General features: G+C 40.5%; 2 protein-coding genes across 6 annotated transcripts in view; both read right to left on the reverse strand.

Moving 5' to 3' along the window:
* Window positions 1–1,567: 1,567 nt before the first annotated feature.
* Window positions 1,568–16,014, reverse strand: selp (selectin P). 4 transcript variants are annotated; one of them, XM_017456652.3, is made up of 19 exons: window positions 15,932–16,014; window positions 15,783–15,849; window positions 15,155–15,526; window positions 14,734–14,841; window positions 14,476–14,661; window positions 14,188–14,376; window positions 12,712–12,897; window positions 12,409–12,594; window positions 12,027–12,215; window positions 11,160–11,345; window positions 7,341–7,526; window positions 7,038–7,223; window positions 6,515–6,703; window positions 3,849–4,034; window positions 3,546–3,731; window positions 2,633–2,818; window positions 2,208–2,417; window positions 1,871–1,990; window positions 1,568–1,784 (listed from the first exon to the last, which is right to left on the reverse strand). In XM_017456652.3, exons 2-19 carry the CDS (start codon window positions 15,847–15,849, stop codon window positions 1,720–1,722), a joined length of 3,183 nt encoding a protein of 1,060 aa, XP_017312141.1. In that variant the 5' UTR covers window positions 15,932–16,014; the 3' UTR covers window positions 1,568–1,719. The 4 variants fall into 4 exon arrangements, 3 of the variants coding, with proteins under 3 accessions (XP_017312141.1, XP_017312144.1, XP_017312145.1); XR_001810622.3 differs by lacking the exon at window positions 1,568–1,784 and having other exon boundaries at window positions 2,208–2,332; XM_017456655.3 differs by lacking the exons at window positions 12,027–12,215; window positions 12,409–12,594.
* Window positions 16,015–17,470: 1,456 nt separating this feature from the next.
* The window catches only part of LOC108258184 (P-selectin), a 6,534-nt gene continuing 5,509 nt past the window's right edge, over window positions 17,471–18,495 (reverse strand). For both annotated transcript variants that reach the window (XM_017456659.3, XM_017456658.3), the window contains exon 10: window positions 17,471–17,950. In XM_017456659.3, coding sequence (XP_017312148.1) covers window positions 17,875–17,950 — 76 coding nt within the window. In that variant the 3' untranslated portion in view covers window positions 17,471–17,874. The remainder of the gene's footprint in view (window positions 17,951–18,495) is intronic.

Consider the following 18,495-nt stretch of genomic DNA (forward strand, 5'->3'; position numbering starts at 1 on the left):
GAAGATGGAAGAAGCCGTGGATGTGTGAGCGATCTCACTGCGGGGCGCCACAGCAGGGCCACTCTTTATCCTCCCCCAGCAGAGCGAGTGAGTGAGACAGCAAGACAGATACCCAGACATTGAGAAATAACACTGCTGCAAGCCCCTGGCAGTAAGACCAGCCAGAATGGTTACTGTATTGTTCTATAATATCTGTCTTTAATCCTGAGCTATAATAATTAGACCTGATATACACATAATCTAAAATATATCAGATATATTAGGATTGACTGAGATAACGAATACACAGACACAGCATTTAAATTTTATTCAGTGGTATAATCTAACCCTAACCCTGACCCTGACCCTAACCCTAACCCAAGGGTCACATATTATTAGTAACTAATAAGTAACTAATAAATGTGCAGGTAAATAGTGAATGCAGCAGTTTTTGACAACATTTGCAGCTTATTAGTGCTTTATTAAGTGTTTTCATATTCTTACTACAGGCGCCTGCTTAATAACAACTCTTCTGGAAATGTGTATGACTCTTAATGTAAGATTCTACCCCATAGTTGAATCGTTTGTGAAGTACTCATATGAACCAGAGATGTATCGGAATATTCAATTGGCTTCGTTTTTCAGTCTTCTTTAACATCCAAAAACCTGTCAGGCATTTTTCAACATAAATGAGTCGGACAGTCTTGTACTGTACTGTACTGTGTTTTTACCTGACAAGGTAAACAACATGCAAAATCTCTGTATAATAATAATAATAATAATCATAATAACTCCTTAACTATATATAGCACTGTTCTAGGCACTGTATGGGGGGAATCTCCTCAACCACCACCAGTGCGTAACATCCACCTGGATGATGTGACGGAAGCAATATTGCGCCAGTACTCCCACCACACACCAGCTTTTAGTGGAGAGGAGAGAGAGATCTAGCCAATACAGAGATGGAGATTATTAGGGGATGATAGAGAAGGCTCAATGGGGGAATTACGCCAGGACACCAGGGTTATACCCCCACTCTTTACCATAAGTGTCCTGGGATTTTTAACGACCACAGAGAGTAAGAACCTCGGTTTAATATCCCTGTCACTATACTGGGGCATTAAGACCCACACAGTCCACAGGGTGAGCGCCCCCTGCTGATCTCCCATCCAAGTTCTGGCCAGGTTCAACCCTGCTTAGATTCAGTGGGAAACCAGGCGAGAACTGCAGGGAGACATGGCTCTTTATACTATCGTATTATCTTTGTGTTAATACAGAGGATTCAGCGCATAATTAGCGTGTTACAGTAATATGACTAATTGTTAATTAACCTCCATATTTCAAGAAACATGATAACCTATAAAGATGTACCTGAGCTAGTTTATGACCTATGCCTACAAATTTCCTGGCAATTCCAATCTGACATCCCTCACACAGAGCTGAATGTGAGTTACTATTACACACAGACACATCATACCTGTTTTTTGTCCCTCATATAATAATAATGTTTTGGCTAATGAGTATGTATATTAGTAGGGATTAATGCACACTTGTTAGCCATAAATTACATACACGCAAAATCAAAACCTCTGAGTAAAATATTACTCCTTTATTCATTATGCAGATCCTCGGGAAGACAGTTAACACGCTGATTAACAAGTTTCATCCAATCAACATTGCAGAAATTATTATGTCTTGGTCTAGTACATAATAAAGCATTGCATGTTTTTCATAAAATTGTTAATTTTCTTCAAATACTGGATTTAGAGCTCCATCCCAGGCTGAGTAATCCGGAGTGAACGTATCTGGAGCAGAGAGAAATACACAGACATATGAGCAGTTTGTTCTTCTGAGACATATATATACAGTTATATGGAAGAAAAGCTCTTACCCTTGCTGAACTTCCGCACCAACAGCATGACCAATCCCCCCATCAGCAGCAGGCCAAGTGATGATGCTGCGCCTATTGCACCATATATAAGAAAAGCAGGACCTAATGGCATGTCCTCCGCTGAAACACACACACACACACACACACACACACACAATCTTTTAATATTTAATATTTAAGATTGACTCTCAATATTTAGAGTCAGTCTACAATACATAATGAAATCATTTATATCTATCTGCATTTTTTCACACGTTCAGTGTTTTTAGTATTTGCCCTAATTATGATTAGTGATCAAATCAACACAGGATGAATAGTTCGTTGTAGAAAGTCTTACTGATGCAGGTAGGCAGCAGACCAGTCCAAAATCCACCAGACGTACACATCAGGTCAGTAGTTCCGTTCAGCCTGTAGCCTTCCGGACAGCTGAACGCACACCGGGAGCCGAAGCTGAAGTCGCCTCTGGGATGGGAGCAGTTCATAAAGGGGACAGAAACAGAATCCGATTGCAAAAGAGGTGCCCGCAAGAGGGATTCACACTGAACCACTGTGCAAACATGTGAGTATGAAAGAAAAAGAAAGAGAAATCGATGAGAGAAATACTACAGATATTCCTTCCTTTGCCTTTTATAAGTTTTTATTTATATTTGTATATATATATTTTGTGTATGTGTATATATATATATATATATATATATATATATATATATATATATATATATATATATATATATATATATTTAGAAGGACATAACCGTTTACCTTTACAAGAAGGTATCTCCTGACTCCAGGTTCCTGCTGTCGTGCAGTCCAACTTAGATTCCTCTCTGAGCACATAGCCAATGTCGCATCCAAAACCACAATGTGAGCCATAACTGAAGAGGAAGTGAGGGTGAGAGCAATTCATCCAGCCTTTTTCTGGACTGGCCAGCAAAGGGCACTGTCGAGCTGCAGAGAAGCACGGGCACAAAGTTACTGTCAACAAAACGTTTTTATACAGTCCGAGTATAAACCTACACCTTCACACACCTTTATACACACGTGCTTAAAGGTGCAATAGTCAATTTAATAACTTTTTTTTGACAATTTCTTACTTGTACAAATAACCTGAAAAAAAACATGATGAAAAAATAATAATAGTTTGAACCATGAACTCAGGACAAAAGAATTATGTGGCTGAGAAAATCCATTTGGAACAGTAACTTCAGTAGTTAGCACATTTGCTTCACACCTCCAGGGGTTGTGGGTTCGATTCTCGCCTCCGCCATGTGTGCATGGAGTTTGAATGTTCTCCACGTGCTTCGGGGGTTTCCTCTGGGTATGCCAGTTTCCTCCCCGGGGTCTAAAGACATGTATTGATGGCTGATTGGCATCTCTAAATTGTCCAGAATGTGTGAGTGTGTGTTTCTGTGTGATTGTGCCCTAACCCTAGTTCCCTGGGATAGGCTCCAGGCTCCCCACAAACCCCTGTGTAGTAAATTGATGGATGGAGAGATGGCTGAAGATCATGGGAGCAGAGCTTTGGAAATATGGGCAAGATTTTTGAAAGGGGGAGGGATCAGGGTTCAAGGAGTTTAAAAAAAAATATTCAAATGAACTACTTAACAGTTAGAGCTAATCTTCGGTAAAATGGCTAAGCTTACCTAATGCCTCTTTAAACACAATGTTAGTTTACCTTGACACACTGGAAGGCTGTGGGTCCAATTTCCCTGTACATTACAGTAGGTGTAGTTTGAACCCATCAGCAGAAACCCGATGTCACACTCGAACCGACAAATGGAGCTATAAGCGAATTTCTCCAACGGGTCCGTACAATGCATGGAGCCATGAGGAGCAGAATTGAGAGCGCTGCACCTTACAACTTCAACATAAGCACAAAAATACAATATAATGCTAACACACATACCGTCATTCCATAATACAGTGAGCAGTATTCAATTTGAACTGTAATCATGGACTACATTTATTAGCACCGTACCTTCACATGTTGGAGTTTCTGCTGACCAGTTGCCGGTCTTGATGCAGGTGAGTGTGTTCTCTCCTCTCAGCGTGTATCCTTCCTCACAGGTCACAGCACAAGATGAACGGAAGGAGAACTTTCCCAGTGGATCAGTACAGGTCATGTGACCCTTCTCCGGCATCACAAGTGGCTCACAGGTCACAGCTAGAGTAAAACAACCATGTTTGTTTGTTATTAACAGACTATGTGATCTGGATTAGAAAAAGCAAATACTTTTCACAATAACAAATGATTACATTTCTGACTATTCATTTCTAATTTACTGAGTTTACCACTAATTGATTAAAAAACACATAAAGTACAAGAAAGAGATAAGAGCTAGAGATATGGTAGACACTTGTGGACTGTAAGGTCCACAATCAATCAGTATCGTAATACTTAATTAATGCTTTGATAATGATGGTTTAATACATGGTCCTGAAGTTGCCTATCAAATTTTCTGTCAGTGAGCAAAATTGTTGCTGAGATACATCCTCACTTCCTGTTTGGTGGCTTTGCTGTTCGATTTGTTGGCGCATTATAGGCAAATTGTTTGGAGTATTCAGAATTCTTTTGATAACTTTTATGAAGCTTACTCTGATGATCTGATGGGAATCCAGGGATGCCTGGCTTTAAAATTTTGGACACATGTTTTAACCAAAAAAGTACTTCCAAAGTAGGTCCAAATATGACCCGATGGTGGCACTAGAGCATTGGCAGCACTTAGCCCAAATTTGGTCAGATTGTTCTCAGACGGTTCTTTGGGTTGCTATAGTCACCCAAGCCAGAAGGGGAAGACGAAAAATAATAAGATTATATTAAGATTAAAGCCGCAAGCAGCACTTTCGGGGGCCAAGTACCCAGACGCGGTGATCCACACATTCACAGATGTGCTACAATTGTTGACCAAGCAATCACAGGAAAGCAGAGCCATGACTTCAGACAAAGGGATTTGTAGTTTCACTCATGATGGTTATGTTTTGACCACAGACAGTGGTGGAATTATTTGACTGTAGGAGAAAAGGTCTAGATGAACAAATGGGCAGCAGTAGTGGCAGCTTGATAACTTTTGTGAGACTTACTCTGAAGATCATGTGTGTCAAATTTGTGATGATTGGACAACATTTGTAGGAGGAGAAGTGAAAACTGTTTTTAACAAAATGCAAGACAGTCGACAGGAAGTACACTTGAATTTCAGATGCTGGTGTGCGTTCACTTCAGCATAATTCAGGGAATTATAGAAAAAAGAACTGAATTAAGCACAAATTCTTTGAATGATACAAGGAAAAAAAAATAAGTTGTTACAGTTCTTGACCAGAAGATGGTGCAGTCACAAACTCTCTTGGGTATATTCAGAGCCTAGTCCTTAAGATAACTATGAAGTTTCATGATGATACATAGATGCAATGCTGAGATACACACTTGCATCCTGATTTTTGCGTTTACCAGCACGTTAAGGGAGAACAGGTTAGAATATCAAAAGTCCTTTGATAACTTTTATTCAAACAGGTCTACAGATGATGTGAGTCAAATTTGGTGAAGATTGGACAAAATTCGGAGGAGTAGCAGAAATGGCAGTTAGGTGTAAGAATTTTTAACATTTTATTGTAACTTTTGACCAGTAGGTGGCACTGTCAGAAAATTTGTTGCACCTCAGGTCATGGTCCTGAGAATGCCTACAAGTTTTCAGTCAGTGTGCAACGTTGTTGCTGAGATACAGCCTCCCTTCCTGTTTGGTGGCTTTGTGATCAGATTCATTGGCCCATTACAGGCAAACCATTTGGATTATTCAAAATTCTTTTGATAACTTTTGTGAGGCTAACTCTGAAGATAACGTGCCAAAACAGTTCTGACAAAATCCAAGATAGAGGAAAATCTAAGGTGGAAATTGATGTCATAGAGGGTGTTGAAATCATCTTGACCCAGGGAATCCAGGGATATCTGGCTTTTAAATTTTGGACACATGGTTCAAACATTATGACCATAAACGTACTTCCAAATCAGGCCAAAATTTAACCCAATGGTGGCACCAGAGCATTGGCAGCACTTTACCCAAATTTTGTCAGATTGTTCCTTAGACCCTCCCCAATCAATGTGCCAAATTTAAAAGATTTTTACCAGACAGTTCTATGGGTTACCATAGACATCCTAGCCAGAATAATAATAATAATAAGAAAGGTAGAATAACAGTAGCGTGCCTATGCACGTTGGGTGCTTGGCCCCCTAATAATAATAATAATAATAATAATAATAATAATAATAATAATAATAATAATAATAAGAGGAAGCAGAAGAAGAAGAAAGGAGAATTTGATTTAAAAAAAAAAAAAAAGAAGAAGATTATAGAGAACAGCATGTTGGCTCAGGGTCACAGCAAAACTCACATGCACCAAAGGGTCATGTGAAGTGAATGACAAGAACCTACGGTTTTCAGTGGATTACTTAAGAACGAAGCAGAATTTCTCAGTTCCTGCATTTATACAGTACAGATGCACAGAGCATGAAGTAAATAGGGTCATGTTACACAATAACAACATAAAACTATTTCACAAAAATGAAAGGGAGGGGCTTTGACTTTGCCTAACAGGAAGATATTCTATATAGAGCAAATGAGTTACTATAAATCGCAGCACTGGACTTTGTACCTTTGCAAGTGGGGGACTTGGCTGTCCACTGTCCAGTGTGATCACACTGAGTTTTATAGGAACCTATGAGCTTAAAGCCCTCATCGCAGTTAAACACACATGTGGAGTTGTAGCTGTTGGTGGAGAGGGGATGAGTACAGTTCATTCTCACATCACTGGAGTGAGCAGACAGAGGAGAACACTGTACCACTGTGGATCCACACACACATACAGTGTATTAAAACCAGAAAAAGCAGTTATGACCATAAACGTACTTCCAAATTAGGTCAAAATTATATTATATTTAATTATATTATATTCATTATTATATTCTAGAATAATGAAGCTGAGAAATCTTGAACTGGCTCTTTGGTCTCTTGAAAGTAGGCCGTGCAATGTAAAAAAAAAAAAATTCTGGGGATTAAAAAATATTTATATACTGTGTATCGTCATATACATTTTTCATATAGTCCTAATGGGCAATAATCTGTGAAACTGAAATCTTTAGAGCACAATGCTAACAGTCAGCACAATGTTAGTTTACCTTGACACACTGGAAGGCTGTGGGTCCAATTTCCCTGTGCGTTACAGTAGGTGTAGTTTGAACCCATCAGCAGAAACCCGATGTCACACTCGAACCGACAAATGGAGCTATAAGCGAATTTTTCCAACGGGTCCGTACAATGCATGGAGCCATGAGGAGCAGAATTGAGAGCGCTGCACCTTACAACTTCAACATAAGCACAAAAATACAATATAATGCTAACACACATACCGTCATTCCATAATACAGTGAGCAGTATTCAATTTGAACTGTAATCATGGACTACATTTATTAGCACCGTACCTTCACATGTTGGAGTTTCTGCTGACCAGTTGCCGGTCTTGACGCAGGTGAGTGTGTTCTCTCCTCTCAGCGTGTATCCTTCCTCACAGGTCACAGCGCAAGATGAACGGAAGGAGAACTTTCCCAGTGGATCAGTACAGGTCATGTGACCCTTCTCAGGCCTCACAAGTGGCTCACAGGTCACAGCTGGAATAAAACAACCAATGTTTGTTTGTTATTAACAGACTAGGTGATCTAGATTAGAAAAAGCCAATACTTTTCACAATAACAAATGATTCCTTGATTACATTTCTGACTATTCATTTCTAATTTACTGAGCAAACTGATAATAGCTATAACTTTAAATGTGAGTTCTTGCCTAGAACTAAGATTTAGTGGTAGATGGTGATGATAATGTTAGCTAAATATATAGATAGCTAGCTGAATTAAACCATCAAGAAGACACCACTAATTGATTTAAAAAATACCTAAAGTACAAGACAGAGATATGAGCTAGAGATATGGATGACAATTTACTGTAAGGTCCATAATCAATCAGTATCTTGATCTTCTCACACACCGATTGGTTGATTATAAAAGCAACTGTTGGCCAAATTCCTGCCTCTCAACTGTTATCCTCCCCTCAGGGAATGTGTGTAGATGAAGCGCTGTTGTGTTTGGTGTTAAACAGTTGCTTTATAATAGCAGCAAATGACAGCCGTCATAAGTCGAAATAAGTGCAATAACAAGTGCTTTTGTTATGGTTGTGTTCTGACTCCGCCCCTGTTTTGTCATTGGTTGTTTCCAGAGTGTGTGACATTATTGTTTTCAGCTGCCCATGTTTAACCTATGATTACGTTTGTCATTTAAATCCCTCGTGTCTCTGTGCACTTTTCGCAAGGGGAGGTATGGGTATTCTGTATCTCATTGCCAAGTGTTTCTTTGTTTCTCGTTTCCAGGTTCTCTTTTCATGGTTCATGTTATTGACCTTGTTTCTCGTTTCCTCGTTTTGATTGTAGCCTCGCCCTATTTATGCCTGTTTGTAGATCGCCTGACCTTTTGCATCTTATAAGACCACGCTTTGGATTTGTCTGCCCATATCTCCTTTAATAAAAACTCCTATCTGCATTTACATCTGTCCTTAACTCCATTACGTAAGTATGTGACAGAATACTGCGCTTTAACATGGATGCAGCAGGAGAGCATCACGGCAGTGTACATGGGGAGGTCTTTCTTATCAGCCCAGTTTCCCCAGTGGACTGCCATGGACCTCCCGATGGAGAATTGTGGATTGTGTCACTACCTGAGGCAGTTCTTATTCCATAGCCAAATGTAATTTTCTAGCCTAGTGCACCCCAAGCTGGACAAGAGACAGTGGCTTGGGTTCAATGTGTCCCAGTTTTATGGCCCAGCCCGTGACTGGGCGGAGCATCAGGCCAGTACAAGGTCCAGTGCCCTAATAATGTAACTCAGTTTGCGGAACTATTCTTAAAGGAGTTTGGGCATCAGGGCAGAGCAAAGAACTGGATCAACTTTTCAGGGCAGTCAGTGTGACGAACAAGGCTGACCTGCCATTCCACACCTATTATGAGTGGATTGACAGGGCAGCCTCCACAGCTCAACTTCAGGTCCCGGCTGACAGGGCAGTGGTGGAGGTGACGCCAACCGGCAAGACCGAGGCCCAGTTACAGTGTCCCACATGAAGGAAACTTGGGATACATGGATCATATTTCTGCTCTCAGGGATGTTTAAAGAGCAGCTGGCGTACTCACAAACGGCTACACAGGAGAACACCCGCCGAGCTCCAGCCGGAGGTCAACGTGGTGAGCTCATCTCCAGTGCTCCAACCTGAGACCCAAAAGGTGGTTTCACCTGCCAAACTCCAGCCAGAGGTCAACATGGCGACCTCATCTCCAGAGCTACAGCTTGAGATCCACGAGGTGGTCTCACCTGTAGAGCTCCAGCATGAGACGCACGAGGCAGTCTCAGTCTCAGGGCTCCAACCTGAGACCCTCAAGGTGGTCTCACCCGCAGAGCTCCAGCCAGAGGTCAATGTGGTGACCTGATCTCCAGACCTCAAACCTGAGACCCATGAGGTGGTCTCACCTGCCAAGCCCCAGCCGGAGGCCAATGTGGCGACCTCGGTTCCAGAGCTCCAGCTCGAGACCTATGAGGTGGTCTTACCTGCCAAGTTCCAGCCATAGGCCAACGTAGGGACCTCAGTCCCAGAGCTCCAACTCAAGACCTATGAGGGGGTCTCACCAAGCTCCAGCCAAAGGACAACGTGGCAACCTCATCTCCAGAGCTACAGCTTGAAATCCACGAGGTGGTCTCACCTGCAGAGCTCCAGCATGAGATGCATGAGGCGGTCTCATCCCCCGAGTTTCAGCCTGAGACCCATAAAGTTGTCTCAGCTCCAGAGCTCCAGCTTAAAGTCAGGTTCCTGCTAGCAGTCAACGAGGTGACCTCTCAAGTCAAGTTCCTGTCCAAGGTCGTAGAGGCGACCTCTCAAGCCCAGTTCCTGTCCGAGATCGAAGAGGCAACCTCTCAAGCCCAGTTCCTGTCCGAGGTCGACGAGATGATCTCCTAAGGCACATTCCTGTCTGAGGTCAACAAGGTGACCTCCCACACCAAGTTCCAGTCTGTAACCAAAGTCACGACCAACCAGGATCTCCTCACGCCTGAAGCCGACATCACGACCAACCAAGTTATGCTCACGCCAGAGTCTGTTGATATGACCAACCAAGTTTTCCTTATGCGTGAAACCGATATCAAGACCAACCAGGTCCTGCTCACGCCTGAAGCCAACGTCACGAACAACCAAGTTCTGCTCGCGCCTGAGTCTGCTGACACAGACAGCCAAGTTCTACTCATGTCTGAGACTGACAACACAGCCAGCCAAGCTCTGCGTTTCTCCACCTCCAAGCACCCAGGCTCGGTGAGTCGCACATTCACAGCTTACTCTAAAGCTGGCGGAAAATATAATTAGGCGGAAATTGATGTCATAGGTTGCGTTGAACTTGTCTCGACCAAGAGAATCCTGGCTTTTAAATTTTGGACACACAATTTAAAAAAAAAATTACTTTCAATTTAGGCCCAAATTTGACCTGATGGTGGTGTTTTTCTTAAATCCTCCGCAATCAGACGGTTTTATGGGCTACGATAGACACCTTAACCATAAGATGAATAAGAAAAAGAAAACACAGAATAACAATAGAGTGCCTACGTACCTTCAATGCTTGCCCCCTATTAATAATAATAATAATAATAATAATAATAATAATAATAATAAGCAGAATATTATAGAGAACAGTATGTTAGGTCTGTCTGGGTCACAGCAAAACTCCTGTGCACCAAAGAACCTACTCTTTTCAGTGAATTATCATTGACTTAAGAATGAAACAGAAATTTCTCAGTTCCTGCATTTACAAAGGTGCACAAAGCATGAAGTAAATAGGGTCATGTTACACAATAACATAAAACTGTTTCACAAAAATGAAAGGGAGGGGCTTTGACTTCCTGCTGGAGTTACAATGATAAGACAAAGACATTTCAGTATAAACATGCCATTTAACTGGGCCAGTGAAGCTATATTATAATAAAAGTGTGCTGCATATATTTTACTCCACCAGTAAATAAACATATGAATCAGTCTCTGTGCAGGTCAGGGTGTTGTGTCCACTGTCCAGTGTGATCATACTGGGTTGTGTTTGAGCTTCTCAACAAGCTATTATCTCTAGTGAATTACATTTGCCTAAGTACAAGATTCAGTTAAACTCCTCTAAAGTGCCACTGCTAGTTTGCCTTCAGTGCATCTCACCTCCTGGGGAAAAACCGTACCTTCACATGTTGGAGTTTCTGCTGACCAGTTGCCGGTCTTGATGCAGGTGAGTGTGCTCTCTCCTCTCAGCGTGTATCCTTCCTCACAGGTCACAGCGCAAGATGAACGGAAGGAGAACTTCCCCAGTGGCTCAGTACAGGTCATGTGACCCTTCTCAGGCCTCACAAGTGGCTCACAGGTCACAGCTGGAATAGGCATCATTATATAGTATTGAGGTGTGGTACAGAATGTGGTGTAATGCACAGCTTACTATAATATTAGCGCTGATGCTGTGAAGGAACATGTGAATTCACTTCATTCACATTTATTCTGTTGTTTTTGTTGTTTGGTAAGTAAATTAGTCTGAGTTTTGCAAAAGCTAAATTGTAGTTACATTAACCTCGTTGCAAAGATTTTAACAAAATTCCTTATGTTTGAGCGAATATTTTAACCTCCAGATATATTTCTTGTTTGTTGGAAATATTGATGATCAGAAACATTTTATTGTGGAACTGAATGTTGAGAAATCTGATTAATTGTACTAATTGACATGTGACTTGTACTAAGGGATTGTTGAGTCAAGAAAGAGACTTCATTTCTGATGTGTGATTTTAAAATGCTGGAAGGACTGCAGCACCTGGAATCCGGAGCCTGACAGGAAGATATTCTATATAGAGCAAATGAGTTGCTATAAAAAAGCCAAAATTTGACCCAGTGGTGGCGCTAGAACATTGGCAGCACTTTGCCCAAATTTGGTCAGAATGTTCCTTAGACCCTCTCCAATCAATGTGCCAAATTTAAACGATCTTTTACCAGACAGTTCTAGAAGGAAGATATTCTATATAGAGCAAATGAGTTACTATAAATCGCAGCACTGGAATTTGTACCTTTGCAAGTGGGGGACTTGGCTGTCCACTGTCCAGTGTGATCACACTGAGTTTTATAGGAACCTATGAGCTTAAAGCCCTCATCGCAGTTAAACACACATGTGGAGTTGTAGCTGTTGGTGGAGAGGGGATGAGTGCAGTTCATTCTCACATCACTGGAGTGAGCAGACAGAGGAGAACACTGTACCACTGTGGATCCACACACACATACAGTGTATTAAAACAAGAATAAAAATATATATATATAAATATATATATATATATATATATATATATACTGTGTATCGTTATATAAATTTTTCATATAGTCCTAATGGGCAATAATCTGTGAAACTGAAATCTTTAGAGCACAATGCTAACAGTCAGCACAATGTTAGTTTACCTTGACACACTGGAAGGCAGTGGGTCCAATTTCCCTGTGCGTTACAGTAGGTGTAGTTTGAACCCATCAGCAGAAACCCGATGTCACACTCGAACCGACAAATGGAGCTATAAGCGAATTTCTCCAACGGGTCCGTACAATGCGTGGAGCCATGAGGAGCAGAATTGAGAGCGCTGCACCTTACAACTTCAACATAAGCACAAAAATACACTATAATGCTAACACACATACCGTCATTCCATAATACAGTGAGCAGTATTAAATTTGAACTGTAATCATGGACTACATTTATTAGCACCGTACCTTCACATGTTGGAGTTTCTGCTGACCAGTTGCCGGTCTTGATGCAGGTGAGTGTGTTCTCTCCTCTCAGCATGTATCCTTCCTCACAGGTCACAGCACAAGATGAACGGAAGGAGAACTTTCCCAGTGGATCAGTACAGGTCATGTGACCCTTCTCCGGCATCACAAGTGGCTCACAGGTCACAGCTGGAATAAAACAACCAACAGCAGCCTAAATGTAAAATGGATTACAAACGTGAAATACTTATCACAGCTGTAACTACAAATGAGATATCAGCTGCTTAAGGTTTCCTGCAGCTCTAGTCCTCCAAGCTAATTGTAAATAGTAGACACAATGAGACTATAGTATAGTATAGTAGTCAGCTAGCTGAGGTTAGGACAGCAGGGTTCTCCAACTACCTTGTGAAAACAGTGCTTACAGTGCTTACAGTGCTTACAATGCAAGGTGTTGCATAACAGTTCTCTCAGTGAAGACGTGAAACGAAATCCTTAGTTGTACTAAAAGTATTTCATCACATTTTAATGCAATGTTGTGAATCACCTAGATATATCTGTCTATTTTCTATAACGCGTATCCTACAGGGCTGCGGGGAACCCGGAGTCTATACCAGGGAGCATGGGGCGTGAGGAAGGGTACACCCTGGACTGGGTGCCAATCCATTGCAGGGCACAATCACACACACGTCCACTTTTGGACATGGCAATGTGCCTATCATGCATGTCTTTGGACTGGGAGAGGAACCCACCGCAGGACAGGGAGAACAAAGAGCAAAGCAAAAGCATACTGTCCTCAGTGATCATATCATTCACAATGGATATAAAAAGTCTACACACCCCTGTTAAAGTTGGTGTTTTTTTGTCATGTAAAAAAAAAAAAAGAAGAAGAAATTTCTTTGTCATCATGTCAGACATGTTTTTCCACATTTTATATATTATATCAACCACCACAATTCAGGTGAAAAACAAACAGAAATATTTTAGAAAAATATGTAATATCCTGCTTACACAAGTATACACACCCCTTAACTAATAGTTAGTTAAACTACGTTTACATGAGTAAGTAGTGAGTTTAACAACTTAGCACATCTTCATTTGGCAATTCTTTTCTACTCTTCCTTGCAAAAATGGTTCAGATCTACCAAAACATCATTCCACATGTTGCATTTGTTTTATTTAAAACTGTAAAAAAAAAAAAAAAAAAAAAAAAAAAAAAAAAAAAAAGGGTCATGTTGTGCAATGACTTTAAAACTATTTCACAAAAAAAGGAAGGGAGGGGTTTAACTTCCTGCTGGAGTCACTGCAATAATACACAGACATTTAAAAAACAAAATGGAATAAACATGTCACTTTGAGTGTGCCAGAGAAGCTGAACTACTGACTTTTATGAATATAACAAATACCCGCATACATTTGAATTAATATGCCAACATATATATATATATATATATATATATATATATTGAGGTGAATAAGTACCTGTGCAGGTTGGGGTGTTGTGTGTCCACTGTCCAGTGTGATCGCACCGGGTTGTGTGTGAACCTCTCAGCTCAAAACCCTCGTCACATCTGAACACACATGTAGAGTTGTAGCTGTTTGTGTGCCGAGGATGGTTGCATGTCATATTCCATCCACTGTTTGAAGTTGTAATTGGAGGACATTCGACAACTATAATTATTGGAAGGAAAAATAAGTTATGAAGCAGCAACAAATCATCTATGCAACGAAGATGAGTTATAAGTAGTGACACAGTATACCATTCCCTACCCTGGCACTCGGGAGGATCATGATCCCACTTCCCCAGTGATAAGCAGTGTAGATGTTTTGAACCCTGTAATATGTAGCCACGGGCACAGTGGAACTGGCAGGATGAATTGAAACGGAAGTCTCCATAAACATGGCTACACTGCACAAAACCCTGCTCTGGAGTTTTGACCGCGCCACACTCTACAGCTGCAAAGAGAGAAAGAAACTATAGCGCATGTACTTAAACACAAGCTTGAGGTTTTGGACCATCTACAGTACCTTCATTACAGCGTGGTCCTGTGAACCCTGGATTACACTCGCACGTGTAGTTTCCAATGTTCTCCACACACTCGGCATGCTCACTGCACGACCTCTCAAAACACGATGCTACGCACAAACACACACTTTAACAATACGTGGTCAAATCTCTATCATTGTATTTCATTGATCATTCAAGTCGATTGTTTTGCTTTGTCCTAGACATTTGTGTCTTTTAATCATGAATGGGTTTGGCCAAATGAAAATGAAGCACCCGAACTCAGCAACACTGTAGGCTTTAAGACATGAGTCATTACGTGAAATCATCAGTAAGTACTTTGTATTGCTGTGTCTTTCCGGTTATTTCCGGTCAGGAAAACTGTGCTTACTTTTTGTCACCCTGGATAATAGTGCCTTCTAAATGACTAAATGTAAATGCTACCTGTGTAACAGAGTGCTGCTTTCTTTTTGCTGCAATTGTCATCATTCCACATGCCTGGGTCCTTGGACCTCTTGATGTAGATCTCCACGCAGTCTTCACTAGTTCCCTGGTTATTGGGTTCTCCTGTTGCCCAGCTGGCTGCCTCGGGTGCCAGGGGCTTCATGGTACCCACCCATGTCCACTGGCCAGCCATTTTCCTAAGGCCAATCCAGTAGTAGGAGCGATGCAAGGGCAACATCTGGTTCAGGTAGATGACCTCTTGCTTGTTCTGGATGGCTACCATGTCGGTGTAATGCTGCCTGCACCACTGGCGTGCTATTTCCCACTCCATGCTGGTGTCTGTGTTGTAATGGTATGTCCAGGCCTGGACTCCTAATTGCCATATTATACATATCATATCTTCATGAGAATATTCAAATTATGCACTTACTGATTCAAAAGACATCTGAATGGATATTAATATCATTGCAGATTATAAATATAATAAATATCGATTTTTAGATGACCATGCACACAAGAAATATATATATATAATCTGTCTCAAGTCAAGACAATAGCACTAAATGTTTTACTTTGCTTCAGGATTAGAAAAAGAATGGCTTATCATTGATAAAGTAATGAAACATACCATTATTCACCATAGTCATAAGCACTATCCATCCAAAATGCATCCTTATATGCTTCCAACAAAACATCTGACAAAAGACAAGTCAAATTGTTAAATATACTATGCGTTATGATTTCAGTACGAGACAAGCAATCAGTAATAAAGCTCACCTTATGGGTATCTCCAGAGTAAGAACTCTTCTCACATTATGACCAGCTCGATTGCAGTTTGACTTGCTGTGCCAAGCTGAATTACGCCTACTAGGAAATGATGTAATTCGTGGTGTGGAGCATGGTGTAGTTAACCGATATTGTTGACTACTTAAATTTTTTTAAAAAAATTTTAAAAATAAATCTGATACTGGCAAAAAGATTGTAAAGAAAATTTACCAGGATGAACGCGATCAGGTAAGCAGCATTTATTTGACTGAGGCATAGCAAGACATGCCAGTTTACACAGTGAGCGTTACACAGCAGAGATGGGAACTTTCCCAAATCTTTCCCTTTAGACTTTTTTTTACACACTACATTTCAAAACAGACCAGGTGTCATTTTTGAAAGTCAAAGTTAAAATTCCTAGCTAATCTAAAAGTGTAATGGATGAGATTTTAAGAACAGTGGGGTTTGTCAGCCGGACTTGTCTTTCTTTTTAGTAATTTCTTCAGATGTGGCTGTGCTTGGGCTACACAGAGCTGTAGCATGGGGACCCGGGTGAAAGAGGGCCCCATAAAATATTTACATTTGATTTGACGTACGTTGTGTTGTACGTTGGTCATATTTGATTTGGGTTTATTAGCTTTGACAGTGGGAGGAACATACTGTAGGTGCAGTGTAGACATGTGGGCTTTTGATATTAGCTAGTTGTGCTAATGTTGGATAATGGAAAATATTACAGTAAAAAGCGAAGGGGGGGGGGTGTTTGGAGAGTGGATTTTAGTGGTGTGGATTTTCTGTGCAAATAAAGTCTGACAGCACAAGTTCTAAAAGGTAAGGTGACATTTTGTTCCATTACATTTGGACATTACCAAGCACAGGGGCCCCCATAACCCCAAGCTCACTCGTAGGCTTCAACCCCCTGGGTCTTGACTTAATCTTAGTTCTGGTGATGGTTTTGACTATAGCACTAGTGAATGATCCCTGATTTATTTATTTATTTATTTATATACTTCTAAACTTGATGCACATGTGCATAAGCTGTGTACAACCACAAAACGGAACAATTAAAACAACCTAATAACTTTTTGATGTTTGCTAAATCGTCCTCATCACAGATTTAGAGACCCATTACCTGTTAGTACTCAGGCTAGTATACACTAGTGAAAATGCTTATATTTTGCATTATTATCATTATATCTTAAGTGGAAAGTAGAATCTTTGAAATATTTACATGAATTTCAGAGTTTTAGTACTTGGTACGTCCCCCTTTTTGCTTTAATGACACTCGAGCTGGCACGAAATCCACAAGTTTGTACAAAACCTTATTTTTTTTCTTTCTTTTTTTTTTTTTTTAACCTCACATTAGATCAAATCCATCAGAGCGTTGTCTTAGACATGAGGAAAATCTGACCTTTTGTACATAGCAGTTAACACATTCAATATCGCACATTTGCACATTCACACATTCTCACAAATAGTTAGCTAGGAATAGTTCATATTAAACATATTGAATATTTACTTTGTTTGTTTGGAATATTTAAACATTTGAAAACCTTCTGTTTATTTCCAGTTTATTAAAAAATCCCACATTTTCACTTTTTGACCCCACTGTATAAGTTCCTCAGTTTTTATAATGCATTTAGGGATGTACATACAGTAGCTGTCATTAGTTAACCTTAGTTATTATTGCTCATGTTCTTCAGTTCCTTGGTGGAAGCCACACTAATTTATCATCAGTAACACAAATGACTGGCTGACTTCAGGGCACAGGACTTCAGGCACAACTACAGTTTGCATTTAACCAAAAGCATTTTTCCCCTTGATTTCCAGAAAAAGCCTTATGTAAAATACAGATTAAATAATTTTCACTATGAAGGACCTTTGGATATGTTTGGAATTTTACATTATTGACAGATGTGTTGAACTTAAAACATCAAATGAACAAAGGAAGTGAAGTGTCACACTGAGCTCAGCAAGTCCTCCAGCGGTGCATCACCCGCATCACATACTGGGTCCGTCATCTCGTCTTGATAACTGATGATGAAAAATAAAATCAGGTCAGTTCTACTACCTCACATTCCAGATTGCCAGGAATCTAATAATTTCCTTTGAAAGGAGTGGATTCTTTCTTTCAGTAACTATAAAAGTTCCTCATTATATGTCATGATGCTAAAAATACAGAATGGCACCCGAATCATTTGATAACAATGGAGATTCGACAGAGGGTCCTCTGCTGCTGTGGAGATATCATGATCTGAGCTGGTGTTAAGCAATTTCTTGCTAATTCTTTTTTGGACCTTCATAGGAGTGAGCATTGACAGGTGATGATACTTGTAGTTTTTGAAAATTCTTGCCATGTTTGACTTTAGAACAGACACATGGCCTATTTTAAAAGCTCTATTATAAAGCTCTAAACGCAAATCTGTATTTTCTCATCCCTAACATAAAAGGCATATGAGACTGATTAACGTGGGTTTTATCTCTAACATGGTGGCACAGTTGTTCCAGACCATTAATGAGATAATGGCCATAAATGATGGAGTGAGTAGGGACCTCCTGTAGGCAGCACTCCAAGCAAT

The sequence above is a fragment of the Ictalurus punctatus genome, chromosome 25 (assembly GCF_001660625.3).
Source record: "Ictalurus punctatus breed USDA103 chromosome 25, Coco_2.0, whole genome shotgun sequence".
Classification (NCBI taxonomy): Eukaryota; Metazoa; Chordata; class Actinopteri; order Siluriformes; family Ictaluridae; genus Ictalurus; species Ictalurus punctatus.

Coding starts and splice junctions, on each gene's coding strand:
- selp (XM_017456652.3), bottom strand. CDS start 15,849: ATGTTTTGTTGGAAGCATATAAGGATGCATTTTGGATGGATAGTGCTT. Junction 15,527..15,782: donor TATGACTATGGTGAATAATG/GTATGTTTCATT, acceptor TATGGCAATTAG/GAGTCCAGGCCTGGACATAC. Junction 4,035..6,514: donor CAAGTCCCCCACTTGCAAAG/GTACAAAGTCCA, acceptor GTTTTACTCTAG/CTGTGACCTGTGAGCCACTT.